Genomic DNA, 15,075 nt, shown 5'->3' with positions numbered 1-15,075 from the left:
AAAATGTTTGTATTTATTCTGCAGTATTTATCTACCCCCATGGTCATGCCTTCTGTCTATTAAAACACATTTAGGACAGTTTTTCCGTTCCCGAGATGCCAGACTCTGCACATGCCAGCCCAGAGCTGGGGACCTGCTCTGTGCCCTGCAACATGGCTGGAAAAATGATGCACTGTCCCAGGGAGCTCAACTTCCACATCCTCACCAAAGTTGGCAGGTAGACGAAACCATGTGTCTGTGGGAGAACACAGTACCTGTGGAGTATTTGGTTATGGTTGCAAAACCTTGGTTCCTAATCTAACCAGCAGCATTTTGAGGACATCGTATTTTGTGGTGAGCCTTAAGAGTTGAATGGTGTCTTTTGAGGGGGATTTTTTTCTCTGTTGTTTTCACTCTTCCCTGTCTCCTGAGCTGTTCCTGTGCCCATGGGGCATCGAGAGAGAGAGAGAGGCCCAAAGGGTTAAATTCTGAAAAATGTGCAAAGAAACAAAGGCATTTGTGTTTGATCTCTGGGAAAGAAGCAAGAGGCAGTAGAGGGGTAGCGAAGGAGTAGGTGGTTTTGACCAGGAAAATATTTTGAATGGAAGCATGAATAGATTTCCGAGGAGCAAGGTTGTGTTTCAAGGCAAAAGATGGGGTAGAGCATCAATCAATACATGAGAGCCTCAGTGATGGGGACAGAAAGAAAGAAAAGACCAATATGCAGTTACACAAAGAGACTTGACTCTGTTCCAAAATGAAGCAAAGCAGGACCCAACTTGAAGAAGTGCTTCTACGCCTTGATCCATATATTACTTCTTTTTTCCAGTTACTCTGTTTTTTTGAAAAACAGGTACAGCTTTACTCACAAATGTTCTGTTGAACATGTTGCATTTCACAGGATTTGAAAGGATAATTGAGGGAAGAAAAGGGAGAGAATTGTTTTGGTCTGTCAAAATAGTGTTTTGATTATTTTTTTAATTAAACTTTTAAATTTAAAGCTGTTTCAAAACTAGTGGTTTCACCCTGAAAATATCCATGTCCTACTTAAATAATGAAAGGAAAAATAAGAAGGAAAACGAACACCAGTAGAAACCAGTTCAGTTGTGTCAAAGCATTTTGGTTCTAGATGGTTACATGTTCTGACAGAGCATGCTTTCAGGCTTGTTTCCCCAGCCAGGTTTATATCTTGGCCCTTAACTGCATCATAGTACCTTGAAAGCCAAATTTGCTACCAAAAATGAGGTTTTTTGAGTACAGATTCCCATTGCCTATTTCTGATAAGAACTTAGCCATAGATGCAAGATGGCATGTGTTTTGGTCTGATTGTTTTTTGTTTTTCTATTCCATTTCTCAGCTGCTCAAGACAGGCAGTTTTACCTGTTTTTTTGCCCTTGTCTCCCCACCTACACAGATTTTCTTTCACGCTTCCTCCATTTCCATAACAAAGTTCATCTGCCACATTCTCCCTCTGTTAGATGAGGACATCCAGATGAAAGCAGTCTCCTTCGGGCTCTTCAGGCCCATTTCCACACACATCTTCCTTCCTATTCCTCCTCTGATGCTATTTCCTGCACTTCTGCATTCACGTTTGGGTGCAGACAGACCCAAGCTCGGAGGTGGCCAAGCCCCAGCCGGCTGGAGCCTGGACGCAGTGTGGCCATGTTGGCTTGCTTCTTGCACTGCATTTATTTTGGGCTCCAGCAGCTTGCAGTCAGGGGAAAGCAAGTTCAGGGCAGTCTGTCCCTGTTTCTGTAGATGTTGCTATCGTCTCAAAGGGTTTCACTGCACTTGGAAAATTGCTGACTTCGCTGTGATAACATCATTGCTTGCACAGCAGCCAAGGCATTTAGGTTATCTGAGCGGATCCTGAGTTTCTGCAGCAAGAATGCTTTGTCCCCTACTCAGAGGCCAAAGAATTTAGCTTATGTTGCTTTTAAAGGTATAAAAGTAGATATTTCACCGTATCAGACTTGGCAAATAACTAATCTGTGACTTGTAACAGCTGGCAAAACTATGCAGCAAGTGGAAAGCCTGGTAAATTAAATAGGTTGGGCAGGCTGCTCAGCAGCTGAACATGTTTCAGAGATACAGAATTAAAAAAAAAAAAAAATTAGTCCTTTTTTAACTTTCAGTGAAGAAGTCACATAAGCCTTGATAAATTGTTTCCAGCAGTAGACCATCCTCTCAGAAAAACGTGGCCTTTTGACTACATCAGCTCTTTTGTCCCCAGCATTGTGCTCATGTTTATTATCTGCCAGGGTCCCCAAGAGTTTGGTTGTATTCTTGTTTTGTTCCTTCAGGATCATGGGTCTCCAAAAAGGGCGTTCAAGCCCACAGGACTATTCCTGTGGCCATCACTTACTACTGCATAGTGTTGTGCATACGACATGAGGGCTGAGCTCTTTGTTGCTTGTATAGGCACAAACTGAGCTATTGTTCTTGTGAATCCATCCATTTTCTCTCAGCCAGATCTGTAAGGAAATTACTACTAAATGGAGAAAAGAACACAGAGAATGGGGCAAAAATCCCATCAAGATCTCTGTAGAAACCTATGCGATTAAAGAAGATGCCTATTTGCAGTTAGCCAGAGATCTGTTTTTAATTAGCTAGTCAATTAACCAAGTTCCAGCTATTTTTTTGTTTCTGTAAGTCTCATAAGCAAAATGCTGCTTGGTATCAAGTGCAGATCTTACAGAAATCCATCCTCTTCGTCAGTCATATCATCTATATCAAACAAATACCTAATTTTCTCAGAAATATTGTTAGTTCAATATTATGCATCTTTTTAATCTCTGCTGACTGATGGTTGTTATAAGCAAAGAACTGGAAAGCATTAATTGATAGCCCAGTTGCTTTCCCTGGCATTGCTGTGGCCCCTTGGCTTGCCCTGGCATCACTGGGGCATGGATAAGTCTCTTAATTATTCCAGTCAATCCCTTTGCTTTTGAATGCTGGCACGTTTGCCCAGTCTGATGTTTCATTGCCTTTCAAGACCTGGGAAGGGCATCGCTGGTGTTCTAGACAATTTCTCAGGAGCTCTCTAAAAACTCTTGGATGTGAGTTAGCCACACCTACTCATTTACTGTCCAGCTTCTTATGAAGTGGCTACTCATCCATGAGTTACTTCTGAAAGAGCGTCTCAGAGTGGCTCAGCTTGAATCCATTCTTGTAACACCACACAGCTGTGTTGAGACCTGCTTTTCATCTCCTCGGCTGGTTCTAGACCACCTAGGATCAGCTCTGTACTGTAGTTAGGTTTGCTAACCTTAGCACAGCAACTCAGTATTGCTGTGAGCTGCTAAAATATTTGCTGTTTTGGGGAGACTGCTAGGAGGGCTCTTGAGCTCCTGACTGGTTTGGGTTGCTGGCATGGGATGGGAAGTTGCATACCCTCCTGAGGGAAGCCGGCAGTTTACATGTTTATCCCTTGTTTCCTGCATCTCAGATGGCTTTCTACTCAGCTGAGAGTGCTGACTGATGGCTTGCTCTTGGGTCCTGTTTGTTCTTTCCCTGTCCTGGTTTTGTGTACTGACCTGCCTGCCAAAGGAAGGAGAGGCTCCTATCTTTGCTAATTTCTTGGAAATGTTCAAGGATGGTGTTGCCTACAATCTCTGTATATTTTTCCTAAGCAAAATCTGGCCTGGCTGAATGCTTTCTGAAGTCTGATTCCCATTTCCTTTGCCCAAGTTATTTATTTGTGCATGTTGTGTCCTGGCACACATTGTCGTCTTTCTCCTCCAGTCACCTGTGCAGGCAGCAGTGATCAGCTCCAGAGGGTTTGATGTGTTGCTGGACTGGTCTCACCAGCCTCAGCTGAGGGCTGTGAGTGTACAGAGAGGCCCTTCTTTCTTTGAAATTAATGATGGTTTTCTAATTAAATGCCTGTATTTCTGCACAGCTGAATGGTTCCCTGGCTGCAAGGGGGGGGGTGTCTGCACAGAGGCACCCCACAGGAGTGGGTCCTGGCCACATAGACCTGCTTTTCTGACTGCCCAGCATCACGTCAGCCTGGTGAAACTGAAGCCAAAATGTGCAGCTGTTTGCTTTCCCCTTGCGGTGAGAGCAAGGCCTCAAAGGCAAATATTTAGAGTCAAAAGAAAGGTGGAATTTTCCTGCCTCTCTGTTAATTTAAAACAAAATCAGGGCAACTGGCACAACTCCCTTTCAGAGGCTGTGGTGGAGAGGAGAGAGCTTGCTGGCCCTGTGCTGCTTGGGTGTGATGTGGTCTACGTTTCCACGGAGGGCAGCACGAGCCAGAACTTTGTGGCCTGCAGCCCCATTCATGCCCCTTCAGCTGGTAAAACCACTGATACGGTTCATGTAAGCTGGATTACTGAAGCAATCAAAGTCTTTTGCTGTAAAGGGTGGGAAGAAGGGAGGGGGTCCCCAGGGTGAGGGGATAAGCCATAAGGGGCAGTAAGCCAACAGAGCTGAAGGAAAGGTAGGTGGACTTGTACCCCAAAGCATCTGGAAGGAGTTGAGAGTGGAGGCTCTGGAAAACTCCAGTCCCTTGTGTTTTACATTTCTTTATGTCCCCTGAACCCTTAAATCCAGGCTGAGACGTATCAAGAGTGAAAGGTGTTAAATGAAGCCAGTGAAAACTCAGTGGTGCATAGACGTAGACGTGCTTGGTTATGAGGTACACTGTGTCCTATCTAATGGCTTGTTGTGCTTTTCAGATTCCCTTCTACAAGCAAATGTGCAAGGGTCTTCAGGCGGGTGAGATGTGCGAGAAGTTGGTGGGATACTCTGCAGTGTACAAAGTCTGTTTTGGAATGGCCTGTTTCTTCTTTTTGTTCTGCTTGTTCACCATCAAAATTAACAGCAGCAAAAGCTGCCGAGCATACATTCATAACGGGTGAGTATTTGTTTGATTGCTTAATTTCCACTTCTCTTTACAGGTTTGTGCTGCCTACTTTGCAGTTGGGTGTAGTTCTAGGCAAAATAAAACCTAAAACAAAAGTTGATTTTACTGCTTTTGTCAGAAATAATGCAGTCAAGTGAAAACTAACTGAAGTGGCAATCAGTCATCAAAGGCTGTTTTTTCTCTTGTTGGGCTTTAAATAGAGATTTCTCATGGTACTTTAGTTGAAGACCTCTAACACCTATTAGAACCAGATGATTTTTTTTTTTTTCCTCTTGTCCAGATTCTGGCTTGTTAAACTTATACTTCTGGCAGCGATGTGCTCAGGAGCCTTCTTCATTCCTGATCAGGACACTTTCCTCAATGGTATGTCCTTCTTGTTTTGTTATGCTGCTTCGTTCTATACTACCTTGTGAGTGGTTATAAATCCTAAAGGTCTAATCAAAGTGAATATTGCCATATTTCTTCAAGTAAAGCCAGTATAGTCCAGGTGCAAAAGGAATACTTGGAGCTCTCCGGGGGGAGCTCTGTGTGCCCAGAGTGTATGTGAATATGCAGTAAAGAGCATGTTTTTTTCTGACCAAGAGCAGGCCAAATGGGTAGGTAAAAATACCACTGTGGTGCTGTCTTGCAAATTCTTTAAGAAGCAGGAAGCTGTAATGATGCACAAGAAATTGTTCACTCAGGAACGCAGGGCCACGTGTTAGTTTGGCTTGTGGAGGTCGCTCTGCTGTAGCGCGGCAGCCAGGGTCCGTGCTGCACAGTGGAGAGGTGCCAGTGCTCAAGGGGGCACAGTGACCAGCTGGGCGCTGGTGTTTGCTGCCTGGAAATTGCAATGCTGCAAAAGAATTTGGGATGTTGTTAGTTTTCAGGCTGGTGTCATAAATGCAGTAAGGTAAAATAGTAGACTTCTTGGAGCATGTTGAGAGTGCTCTGCTGAGGATGCTGTGCCTGAAGCATTTCCAGTTTTGGAAGATGCCCTGGCACCGCACAGGCATGCTGGTACTGGCCCAGTGCTTAAATGCCAGCTCGGGGGAGCGGGGCTTCTCTCAGGCCTCTTGTGGGCTAGGAGCAAAAATCCTGGTGATGCCGAGATGAGTTTCTGCTCTTCAGTTTGCCAGGTACTTGTAAGCCCTTAAGCTGTTGAGTCTGGGCAGGTGGAAGGGGATGGGATCAGTAGTGCAAAGGAGCAGTTGTGTCTGCTGCCTGCTTCCACTAAGGCTTGCTTGGTTGCCTGTGTTTTCAACACTGATCTTCTCTAGCCAGGGTGTTTAAAAGCGGAAGAGGAAAGAGTAACACGGGGGAAGGGAATAGAGTGGGCAGACATACTATGAGCACAGTGCTCTGGGAAACTAAGGTAAAAACTACTTCAAGTAAACCACTGATAGGTGTAATTCAGCTTCTTGCTCTTACTAGCTGTTTGTTGGGTTCTGGTTCAGTTTGATGCCCCAGAAGTGAAGGGCTCCTTATCCTTATTCCTCTGCTCTGCGAAGTCACAGGATGACTGTATGTGCTTGTCCTTAAGTATCTAATCACTGTTTGGATTAGAAAGATGTAGCGGTGCAATACATTGTACTCAGGAGCAAGCAAGACTGCCCATCATCTTTGCAAGCGACCCTTTTCATGGTGAAAAGTCGTCACGAACTGACGTGTTTAGGGAAAAGAGGAAACAACTTTTTGTGCTGATTAGGGTGCTGTTTCTCAACAGCAGGCTGACCTAGTGTGGACATACAGCGTAACAAGCTTTCTTCCCCAAATTAGCTTTTGACTTTTCTCTCTGAAGGTGTATTCTGCACATCCTGCTAAACTGTCCTCCAGTCAGCCCCTGAATTTGAGATTTACAGATGGTTTGGGTATTGTGTGGTTTTGTTTTTCCTTTTTTTTCCCTCCCATCAAGAAACTTAATGCTGTCTTTTTTTTTTTTGTGAGCATTCTCCCAGTTTGCTTATTATTTTAAAAAAAAAAAAAAAAAGATCCTGTCACGCTTCCCATGCTTAGCAGTTTGTTAATCATGGAGGAGCATTATGTGCAAGCACTAGGTTTGTGTGGGCTGTAGTGTTAAATCCACACTGGCCATGCTAACCTTATCTATAATGGATCCGTAAAACATCCTGCAGTGTCCTGCCTGTGGCAGTGGGAGATACTGAGAGTCTGGCTATTTAATTACTCACCCCGTTGGTGGTCTGCTTTTTCCTACTCTACCTCTCCCAAACACATATGCACACCTTGTTCCCTGCCTATTTTTTATGTACTTTTCTACATGCTAGCTTCTTCCATTTTTTGTTTTTGTTTGAAGAACAGCATGCTTATTGAGTGCATACAATACGTTCAGCAAAACAAAACAAATGGCATTTTTGCTTGCTTTCAAATAATGAGCTTATGGTACAGTAAAAAAAAAAAAAATCTCTACATCATCTGCTAAGGGTAACGCGCCCTGACTGTTCTGTTTTTCCACTTCACTTATACAAGCAGTTTTCAAAAGGAAAACACAATGGTAGGATACAGTGGAACTTTGCTAATGCACTTGCTTGGTTGTCTTCACTGAAATCAACTGCACACCTGGAGTCATTTATAGGCTCTGCACTGCACAGCAGCACAAGCTGTATATGCAGCTAAACATTTAAATAGGTATCTCTATTTCCTCAGAGATTTCTGATGTTGCACATAAGAGATCTGTTGTGCAAAGTATCCAAACAGCTACCTAAATACAGTGTATGTAGGTCAATGGTTAAGTAGTCAAATAACCTGTCTTAAAACTAGTCAGTAAATAGCAACTGTTCCTGTCTCTTTGGGAGTGGCTCAGGACAGCATTTGTAAATAGATAAGCTCCACCTTTGTTTGTCTGTGGTACTGGAATCTGGAAGGGAAGAAATTGCCCTTTTTAGTACTGGGTTTCAGTACCTTGCAATTTCAGGGTTTAGATTGCTGTGAAATGCCTTCACACCACCTCCCTCCTGCCAGTCACAATAAAGGTTTCAGTATTTTCTGTCTGAACATAGTAACTCATAGTCTCCACAAAAATTCTCTAGGTTAGGGAAATTCAGTAAATGTCCTAACACGCTTATTTTGAAAATGTAGCAGGTTGCAAACTGAATTCATCAAGGAGCTAATCTTGAGTTAGCTGAGCTGGTCTTTCAGCTGAAACCTCTCATCTCCTGCTACGTCTGTGGGCTTGAGATATTCAAACCACGTTAACGGCTTCACTGCATAGACAATAATTCCATTTTATCTCAAGGGAAAGGCAACTGCAGTTTGACCTATTTTCTGCCTCTCTGCCTTGCAGCCTGGCGCTACGTAGGAGCAACAGGAGGTTTCCTTTTCATTGCCATTCAGCTCATCCTGCTTGTTGAGTTCGCACACAAATGGAATAAAAATTGGTATGTGTTGAGCAAGTAGTATTTGCATAACATTCTGGTGGACTCCTGAACAATACATTTCTCGCAACAAAGAATTTAAAAGTAGAATTTAAAAATGGATGTAATTTCTGAAATAAGACACTTTACTGTCAATATTTAGAGCTGTTCATCTTTGCTTCATCCACTTTCTCCTTCCCCAGTGGAGATGTTTCCTCCTTATCCACTTCTACTCTGCTGATTTAGTCTTAACCTGAATTGCTTGGCTTCCAATTAGTAGCATGTTGGGATGCAAAAACCTCTTACTTTAAGTTGTTTTATATTTTATATGAAAATATACCTGCTAAGAAACAGAGTGGTGCAAGAGAATAAAACTGGATTTGCAAAATGTAATAGTGAAACTGTGTGCAGTTTTTTTGTGTCCTGCTTTTTTGTGTCAGCTTAATGCACATCAGTTTTTTTTCTCGACATAAGAACTGCTACTTTCTCTTCAACTTCTTTGCTTTTATCTAAATATGCAATTTCCATTATCAATCCACATATACCCCATTTTGGCATTGACTTCATTTCTGGTTTAAGCATATTTGCTATTACCTTCCTAGCCCTTAGCCTCTCATCTATTTAAAATATTTAAACTGTTTTCCCACACATATGCAGGAACTCCTGCCTCCACCTCCACCCTTTCTGTCCCTCATTTCTTCTTCTACAAACCTTTGCAGTCCTCTCTTGTTCTAGTTTGCATACTGACTACTAAGGAAGAGGTTTTGCAAACCTTTGGGCTCTGCTAGATAGCTGTTTTCAGGGAGGAATAGGTGAGATCTCCTTATACCACAGATATTTTTACTGCTAATTACTGTAGCTGCTTTTCTGTGGATGAAAGATTTCCTGCAGCAGCGTTTAACTTTAGCACTCTCTGACATTAGATATTCTTTTAAAATAAGTTGTTTCCACAAAACAAAACCACCACCACCACCAACAACAACAACAAAAAAAACGCAAAACCTTTTATGTACCAAAAAGCCTTTGTGCCAAAACAACTTTTTTAGTTCCCACTCCTAAAAACACCAGTGGTCTTTGCAAGAGGTGTTTGAAAGGTGAAGAAAAAAAACCCAAGATGCACCACGCTTTAGCTGAGGGAGACTGGTGGGATAAACACAAATGGAGAGGAGGCTTTTTAAGTGAAAGGGTAGTAAAACTGTCAAGGTAGCGCAAGGGGCAGAAGAGAGGCATGTCAAGCAATATGCCTTTGCTGTCCTTGTGTGAAGAGCACCGCTTGCTAGCTGAGTCTGGGGCACACTGAGTTCCTGCTGAGGAAATCCCTGAAGTATTGAGCTGAGATGCGCTGACGGGCTGATCCCAGAGATTGGGAGTTCTAGAAGTCATGCTGGGCTATAATTACAGAAACAGCTGGGCATGATAATACAGAAGATTAATGCTAAGGAACGTTTCCCTCTGTTTCACGGGAGGAACTTTGTAAGGGCCTCTGTTGGTGTAGTGATATACACATGCTTCAGCAGAGTAAGCACTGTCTTTTGTGTTTGAGGATATGAACTATTCAGCTATTAGAATTGTTTTTCTCTGGGAAGGGAAGACAAAGATGAGGTGCTTGTCTCTCTTTCCCCAGGACTGCAGGTGCAAACCACAAGCAGATGTGGAATGGTTTACTTGCCCTGGTCACTCTCATCTTGTACTCCGTCGCTGTGGCAGCCCTCATCCTCATGGCTCTTTTCTACACACGCTCAGAGGGCTGCATGTACAACAAAGTCCTGATCGGTGTTAACGGTGGCCTGTGCCTCTTTGTGTCACTGGTGGCCATATCGCCCTGTGTCCAGAATCGTGAGTCTGCTGACCTCTTCTTCTCCTGGGTTTCTGGATGCTGCCACAGTTGTGTGCCTGGAGGCATGAGCCGTGTTCTGGGCAGAAAGTCTCATGATAGCTCAGAGCTGGTGCTGCTCTTGCCCCTTTCCTTTATCTACACTATGAAGTGCTATTGCTGGTCATCAGCTCAGCTGCTAAAACTACAGAAGTGTGAGACATTTTGGGTGTGCCATCAGGCAGTCATAGTGTAAACAAGGCTCACATGCTGATGGCTGGTAATGTGTTCTGGAGCCTAGACAACTCTTGCCGTGGTAGCAGTTGAGGTGATGGCTGTCAAACTCAATCACCACTTTTTTACCATTTACTTTTGACTGCTTGTGATTTACTACCTGTAAAGTTTGGACCTGGAGGAGTTGACAGTAGTATTTCATGCTTTAGTATATTTTATGTGTGCTGTTAGTATCTTGCATACATTGGACCTGGAAATAGTAATTTGAGTGACTCTCACACAAATTTTACAGGCAAATAAAACCATCATGGCAGCTTGTCAGTAGCTTTTGGAAAGCTGGTGCTTTTGGTGAAAGCAGAGGGGTGATTCTTTACTTATGTGGGAATCTTTAGTGCCTTTCTAAAACAGCCATCAGAACTAAAGGACAGGCTCTTTTCTCTTTACATGCCAGGGGGAATGTATCTAAACTGCCTCAAAAACTTATGAACTGCTTTAAGTAAAACATAAAAGGTACTGTTCTCTTCTGAAAGATACTAGTGTACTGTTCTTTAAAGGGTATGAATTTCTTTTTCAGTTTGTTAAAATGTCTGCAAAAATCACTTATTTTCCTCTTTATTGTAAAGGCCAGCCCCATTCTGGTTTGCTGCAGTCAGGAGTTATCAGCTGCTACGTCATGTACCTCACTTTCTCAGCACTATCCAGCAAGCCACCAGAAACTAGTAAGTTATCTGATGCTTTATGTAAATTCTTTTAGACATGCCATGTATTAAAAGCAAGAATTTAGCAAACCTGAATTAACAAATTCAGGGATATAGGAGCGCTGGGTTTGGTTTCTTCTATGCAGAAGAAATTGCAAATACTAAAAATAAATCTGTGCAGCAGAGAGACCATGCAATTGGCACTCTCCATTTATCTTAAACAGTTTGGTCTAGGGGAGCTTAATTTAGCTTGGGTGAGTTGCATATGTTGCACCAGAGCAATTCCAGCCTGTTTCCTACAGACAAATTTCCCAGAGTCTTGTAGCCTGTTCCTCATGTGGCAAGCGCATGTTCTCATATGATAGGACATGACTAAATACCTGATGTGTTTGGTCACATGATTGGAAAGGAGTTAGAACAAATGGCTCTTGGATGCCTCTGGAAGCAGCTGGGTGATCAGCTCCATCCAAAAGTGTAGTAGGTCCACCACCAGTTAGTAGGTGCTGGCTGTGAGAGTGGATACTAAAATCCCTTCTTTTCTCCTAGAATTGGTATGCTAGGTAGCCTTAGTTCTGGACTCCTAATGGAGAAAAAACTTGAGTACCACTCATCTTTCATTTTGAGAGGAAACATTCTGAGAAGGGACTTGGAGTTTTATTGCAGGTGTTTGAGATGATGCTGTTCTTCAGCAGAGTTCCTGTACTGCACTTCCCTTCTGACCATCAGCATTGCAAGCCAGGAGTAGGGAAGTCCCTAGAGTTTTTAAGTTCTTTATGCTACAAAAATCCAGCAAGACTTCACAAGCACAACTCAAACTATTTCCTTTTCCCAGGTAACCATCAGATTCACCTATTTGGACGGGGAGCATTCTTTTCACTTAAAGAAGACTTTTCTGATTCAAATTAGTAATGCTAAAACCCCTGTCTTTATTATTGCTCAACTTTTAGTGCTAAATAGTTGAAATAATGATAACTAGAGGAAAATAAGTCCGTTGGCAGGAAGGAGAAGTTTTTACAGACACCTCCCAAGAAGAAAGGGGAGAGATGGAGGAAGGACTCTGTCACACTTGTGTAGGCCCAGGCACACACACAAATGTATTCTAATGCTAAGAAAGAAAAAGAGTATTTAGGTGGAACATTTACTTATGGAGCTTAAGCAGTGTTTTTGAATGAATATAGAAGTTAATTGAAAAGGCATCTGAGTGACTCATAAGACTTGACACAGTGTGAAAAAAAAAAGAAGAAAAAAGGGGAAGAAAGTGATGTACAGTATTTAATCATTGGCCTTGTGTTATTTCATGCCTGTGACAGTCAAAGCCTTCAGCAGTTAAGTGAATGCTCTGATTCTTCTTGTACGTATTGGAAGTGTGGTTATTGCATTTGTCAGAGTACGCGTCAAGCACAGTCCCTCAGACCTCCTGAATCAGATGTTTCTCCTTGTCTTCCCAGGCCAGAGAACTCTCATGGTTGTCATCTGCTCTCAGAGATGCTCCTTTCTCCACTGTCTGTGTGATGAGGACTCTCATACTGGCCTGTGCAGCTTTTACAGTGGCATGTGCTGGGAGAATGTATGGGGTACTGGCACTTACTAAGGTGTCCCATGCCCTGTGACTCAGATTTGCCATGAACTTACCTAATGTTGACTCATTCCTCAGGGAGGGACTTTCAAATTGGCCATCTCACAAACTGGCCACCTTGCAAACCAGGCCTGAAGAAGATGTAAGCCGCAAGTATTTATTTGCAACACTCAAAAAGCAGAGTTGCAAATGTCTTCAGAAGGAACTGGCAAACAAAAGCTAATGTCTGTTGAACCTGTGCTTATCAGTGTGCCTTAGCTTTTTGGTGCCAGACTTAGCTAAAAGGCCTGCCAAACAGTGGGCCTGTCTTGCTGCAGAAGTGTCCCTGATGGATGTAGGTGGGGGATTCTGCACATCTCTGGCCAAGGTGTTCCATAAAGGCTTGTCGTCCCTTCTTTTACTCCCACCTCCACATTGTCCCTGCTGTGTGCTGCTGTTTGTGCAGCCCTGCAGGACCATGCAAAGTCCTTCCCCGCCAGGTCAGGGGACTGACTTTGAGTTTATTTTTAACCCGGGTTGTAGCCTTTGGAGCATTTTGCCCTCTGCCCCTACAAACAGTTGTGCTGTCCCAATGGGGATGCAGTGTGCCTGCTGGAGGGAAAGAGGAGATAGGAACACAGTTTGTCTTAAACAGCATTGGCTCAAAAAGCTCTTGATTTGAGATAAGGTGCAGCTGTAATCTCTTGCTTTAGGGTGATGCTGCAGGCTACTAGTCTGCCTTGCCTTGACTCCAAGCAGACACCAAAAAGCCAGATGTATCTTGGAACATCAAGAATGGAATTGGTTTCATTTCAGGGACCTAGAAGTAGGATTTGCTTAGACGTTAAGATAAAATCTTGCCTGTAACTGCATCTCCTTTTCTTTCGTCTTCCGTGTATCAGCCTGAGAACAGGGCAACTACACACCACCTGTTTTTCACTGAGTATGAATTTCATGGTTGTCCTCCAGGCGCCCCTGCTGTCAAAGAAATTTATGGTGTCAGGTCTGTACTATCTCGGTCTTATATGGCTCTGTAGTCTCAGGTGAAGTGTTGGTAAACTTCCAACTTCTTATTTCTTAGTTCACCAAACAATCTTTTTCCTTGTTTGTCCGCTCTTGTCAAGCAAGAAATTTTAGTACTCTGCTAAGTTGCATTTTTGTTTTGCCTGAAACACAGAATCTGCCAGGTCAGATTTACAGAATTTTTTCTGTATGATCTTTTTAAAAGATAGATAGAAACAACTGAAATGTACCTACCCAGTGTCTGAAGTAATAAAAATATTTCGCTGAAAGCCTTCGGTCTGAAGACTGCTTTGAAATACAGTGAAATGAGCTTTGCTAACTGTTCTTTTTGTTTTGTTTTGTGAAGTCCTGGATGAAAACAATCAGAACATCACAATCTGTGTACCTGAATTTAGTCAAGGCCTGCACAGAGATGAAAACCTGGTTACTGGCCTGGGTACTACCATTTTGTTTGGCTGCATTTTATATTCTTGGTAAGTCTGGGGGTTTGCAGTTACCTCACTGTAAATCCAATGTTATGGTCCAATTAGTGAAGGCTTATAGCAGGTCTCATGCAGACAGAGTAATGGGGAGAAGTAGCATAGAACTGAGCTGAAAGGTTCACATTCTCCTCAGTTTCAGAATGGTTAGATGTTTTAGCCAAAAATGTTCAACAAGATAATACAACTTTTGAAACTAATATATTTCATTAAAACCAGATGAAGCAATTTACATCTAGAGGTGGAGAGGAAGGAATTTCCAGCTGTGCGTGATCCCAAACAGTCTCAGGGTGCTTTGATTCTGTATTTACTCTTTCTATAAGAAAAACTCTATGCAGTTATGTCCATCTAAAAAAAGTATCTGAAATTTCTGTAGCCTCCTGGCAGAGGCTGTGACTGTTCTTCGAGGGTCTTTAAAACAAACAAAACTGGGAGGGTTTAGGGCTTCCTTTGAACAAGCAATGAGGACAGTACTGCCATCAGGATTTGCCAGCGATCTCCTGCTCTAAAAAAGTCTGTGCCTATATATTTGTGATGCTCACCTTGTATTATTGCAGCCTACATCAATAAATTAAGTCATGCTCTGGGACAGGGCGGGGGGGTGAGTTGCTGATGATTGAGAGGTGATGTTTTGGCTGTGCCGGTTGCCAGGAGACAGCACTGCCTGTGTGCTGCACCTGTTTGAGCATGTTCTGCTTCTGAATCAGTCCACTTCAAAATTCACATAGTGAAACTCCATTATAATTTTGAAGTGAAAATGAGAGATTTTCTGAAGAGGTAGCACAGCTACTCTTCTGCTATCAAATATGCATATGTGTTCCTTATAATTCTGGTATCAAATGTATGAATATCATGTGTCATGGATCTAGTTCACATTAGAACAGTGTTTACAGTGCACCAGGAAGGTGTTTTGGGAATGCAGACAACCTTCACGTAGCCTGCCGGGGAAGTGCACCATGTAGCTGGGTAGAAAGAAGGCCTTCAAGGGGAATGTTTTGAAGTATTGCTTACTAAGGCTCAGTGTGTACAGCAAAGCATTAACACACATCTCCCAGCGGGTAATGGGAAGTTTGC

General features: G+C 42.9%; 1 protein-coding gene across 2 annotated transcripts in view; it reads left to right on the top strand.

Moving 5' to 3' along the window:
* The window catches only part of SERINC5 (serine incorporator 5), a 52,511-nt gene that overhangs the window by 25,094 nt on the left and 12,342 nt on the right, over positions 1 to 15,075 (top strand). For both annotated transcript variants that reach the window (XM_030004258.2, XM_041120859.1), the window contains exons 3-8: positions 4,662 to 4,840; positions 5,130 to 5,212; positions 8,130 to 8,223; positions 9,824 to 10,035; positions 10,870 to 10,965; positions 13,869 to 13,995. In XM_030004258.2, the coding sequence (XP_029860118.1) occupies positions 4,662 to 4,840; positions 5,130 to 5,212; positions 8,130 to 8,223; positions 9,824 to 10,035; positions 10,870 to 10,965; positions 13,869 to 13,995 (791 nt within the window). The remainder of the gene's footprint in view (positions 1 to 4,661; positions 4,841 to 5,129; positions 5,213 to 8,129; positions 8,224 to 9,823; positions 10,036 to 10,869; positions 10,966 to 13,868; positions 13,996 to 15,075) is intronic.

Source organism: Aquila chrysaetos, chromosome Z (genome assembly GCF_900496995.4).
Source record: "Aquila chrysaetos chrysaetos chromosome Z, bAquChr1.4, whole genome shotgun sequence".
Classification (NCBI taxonomy): Eukaryota; Metazoa; Chordata; class Aves; order Accipitriformes; family Accipitridae; genus Aquila; species Aquila chrysaetos.
The sequence above is the reverse complement of the archived record's forward strand: the minus strand, read 5'-3'. Positions and strand labels throughout refer to the sequence as shown.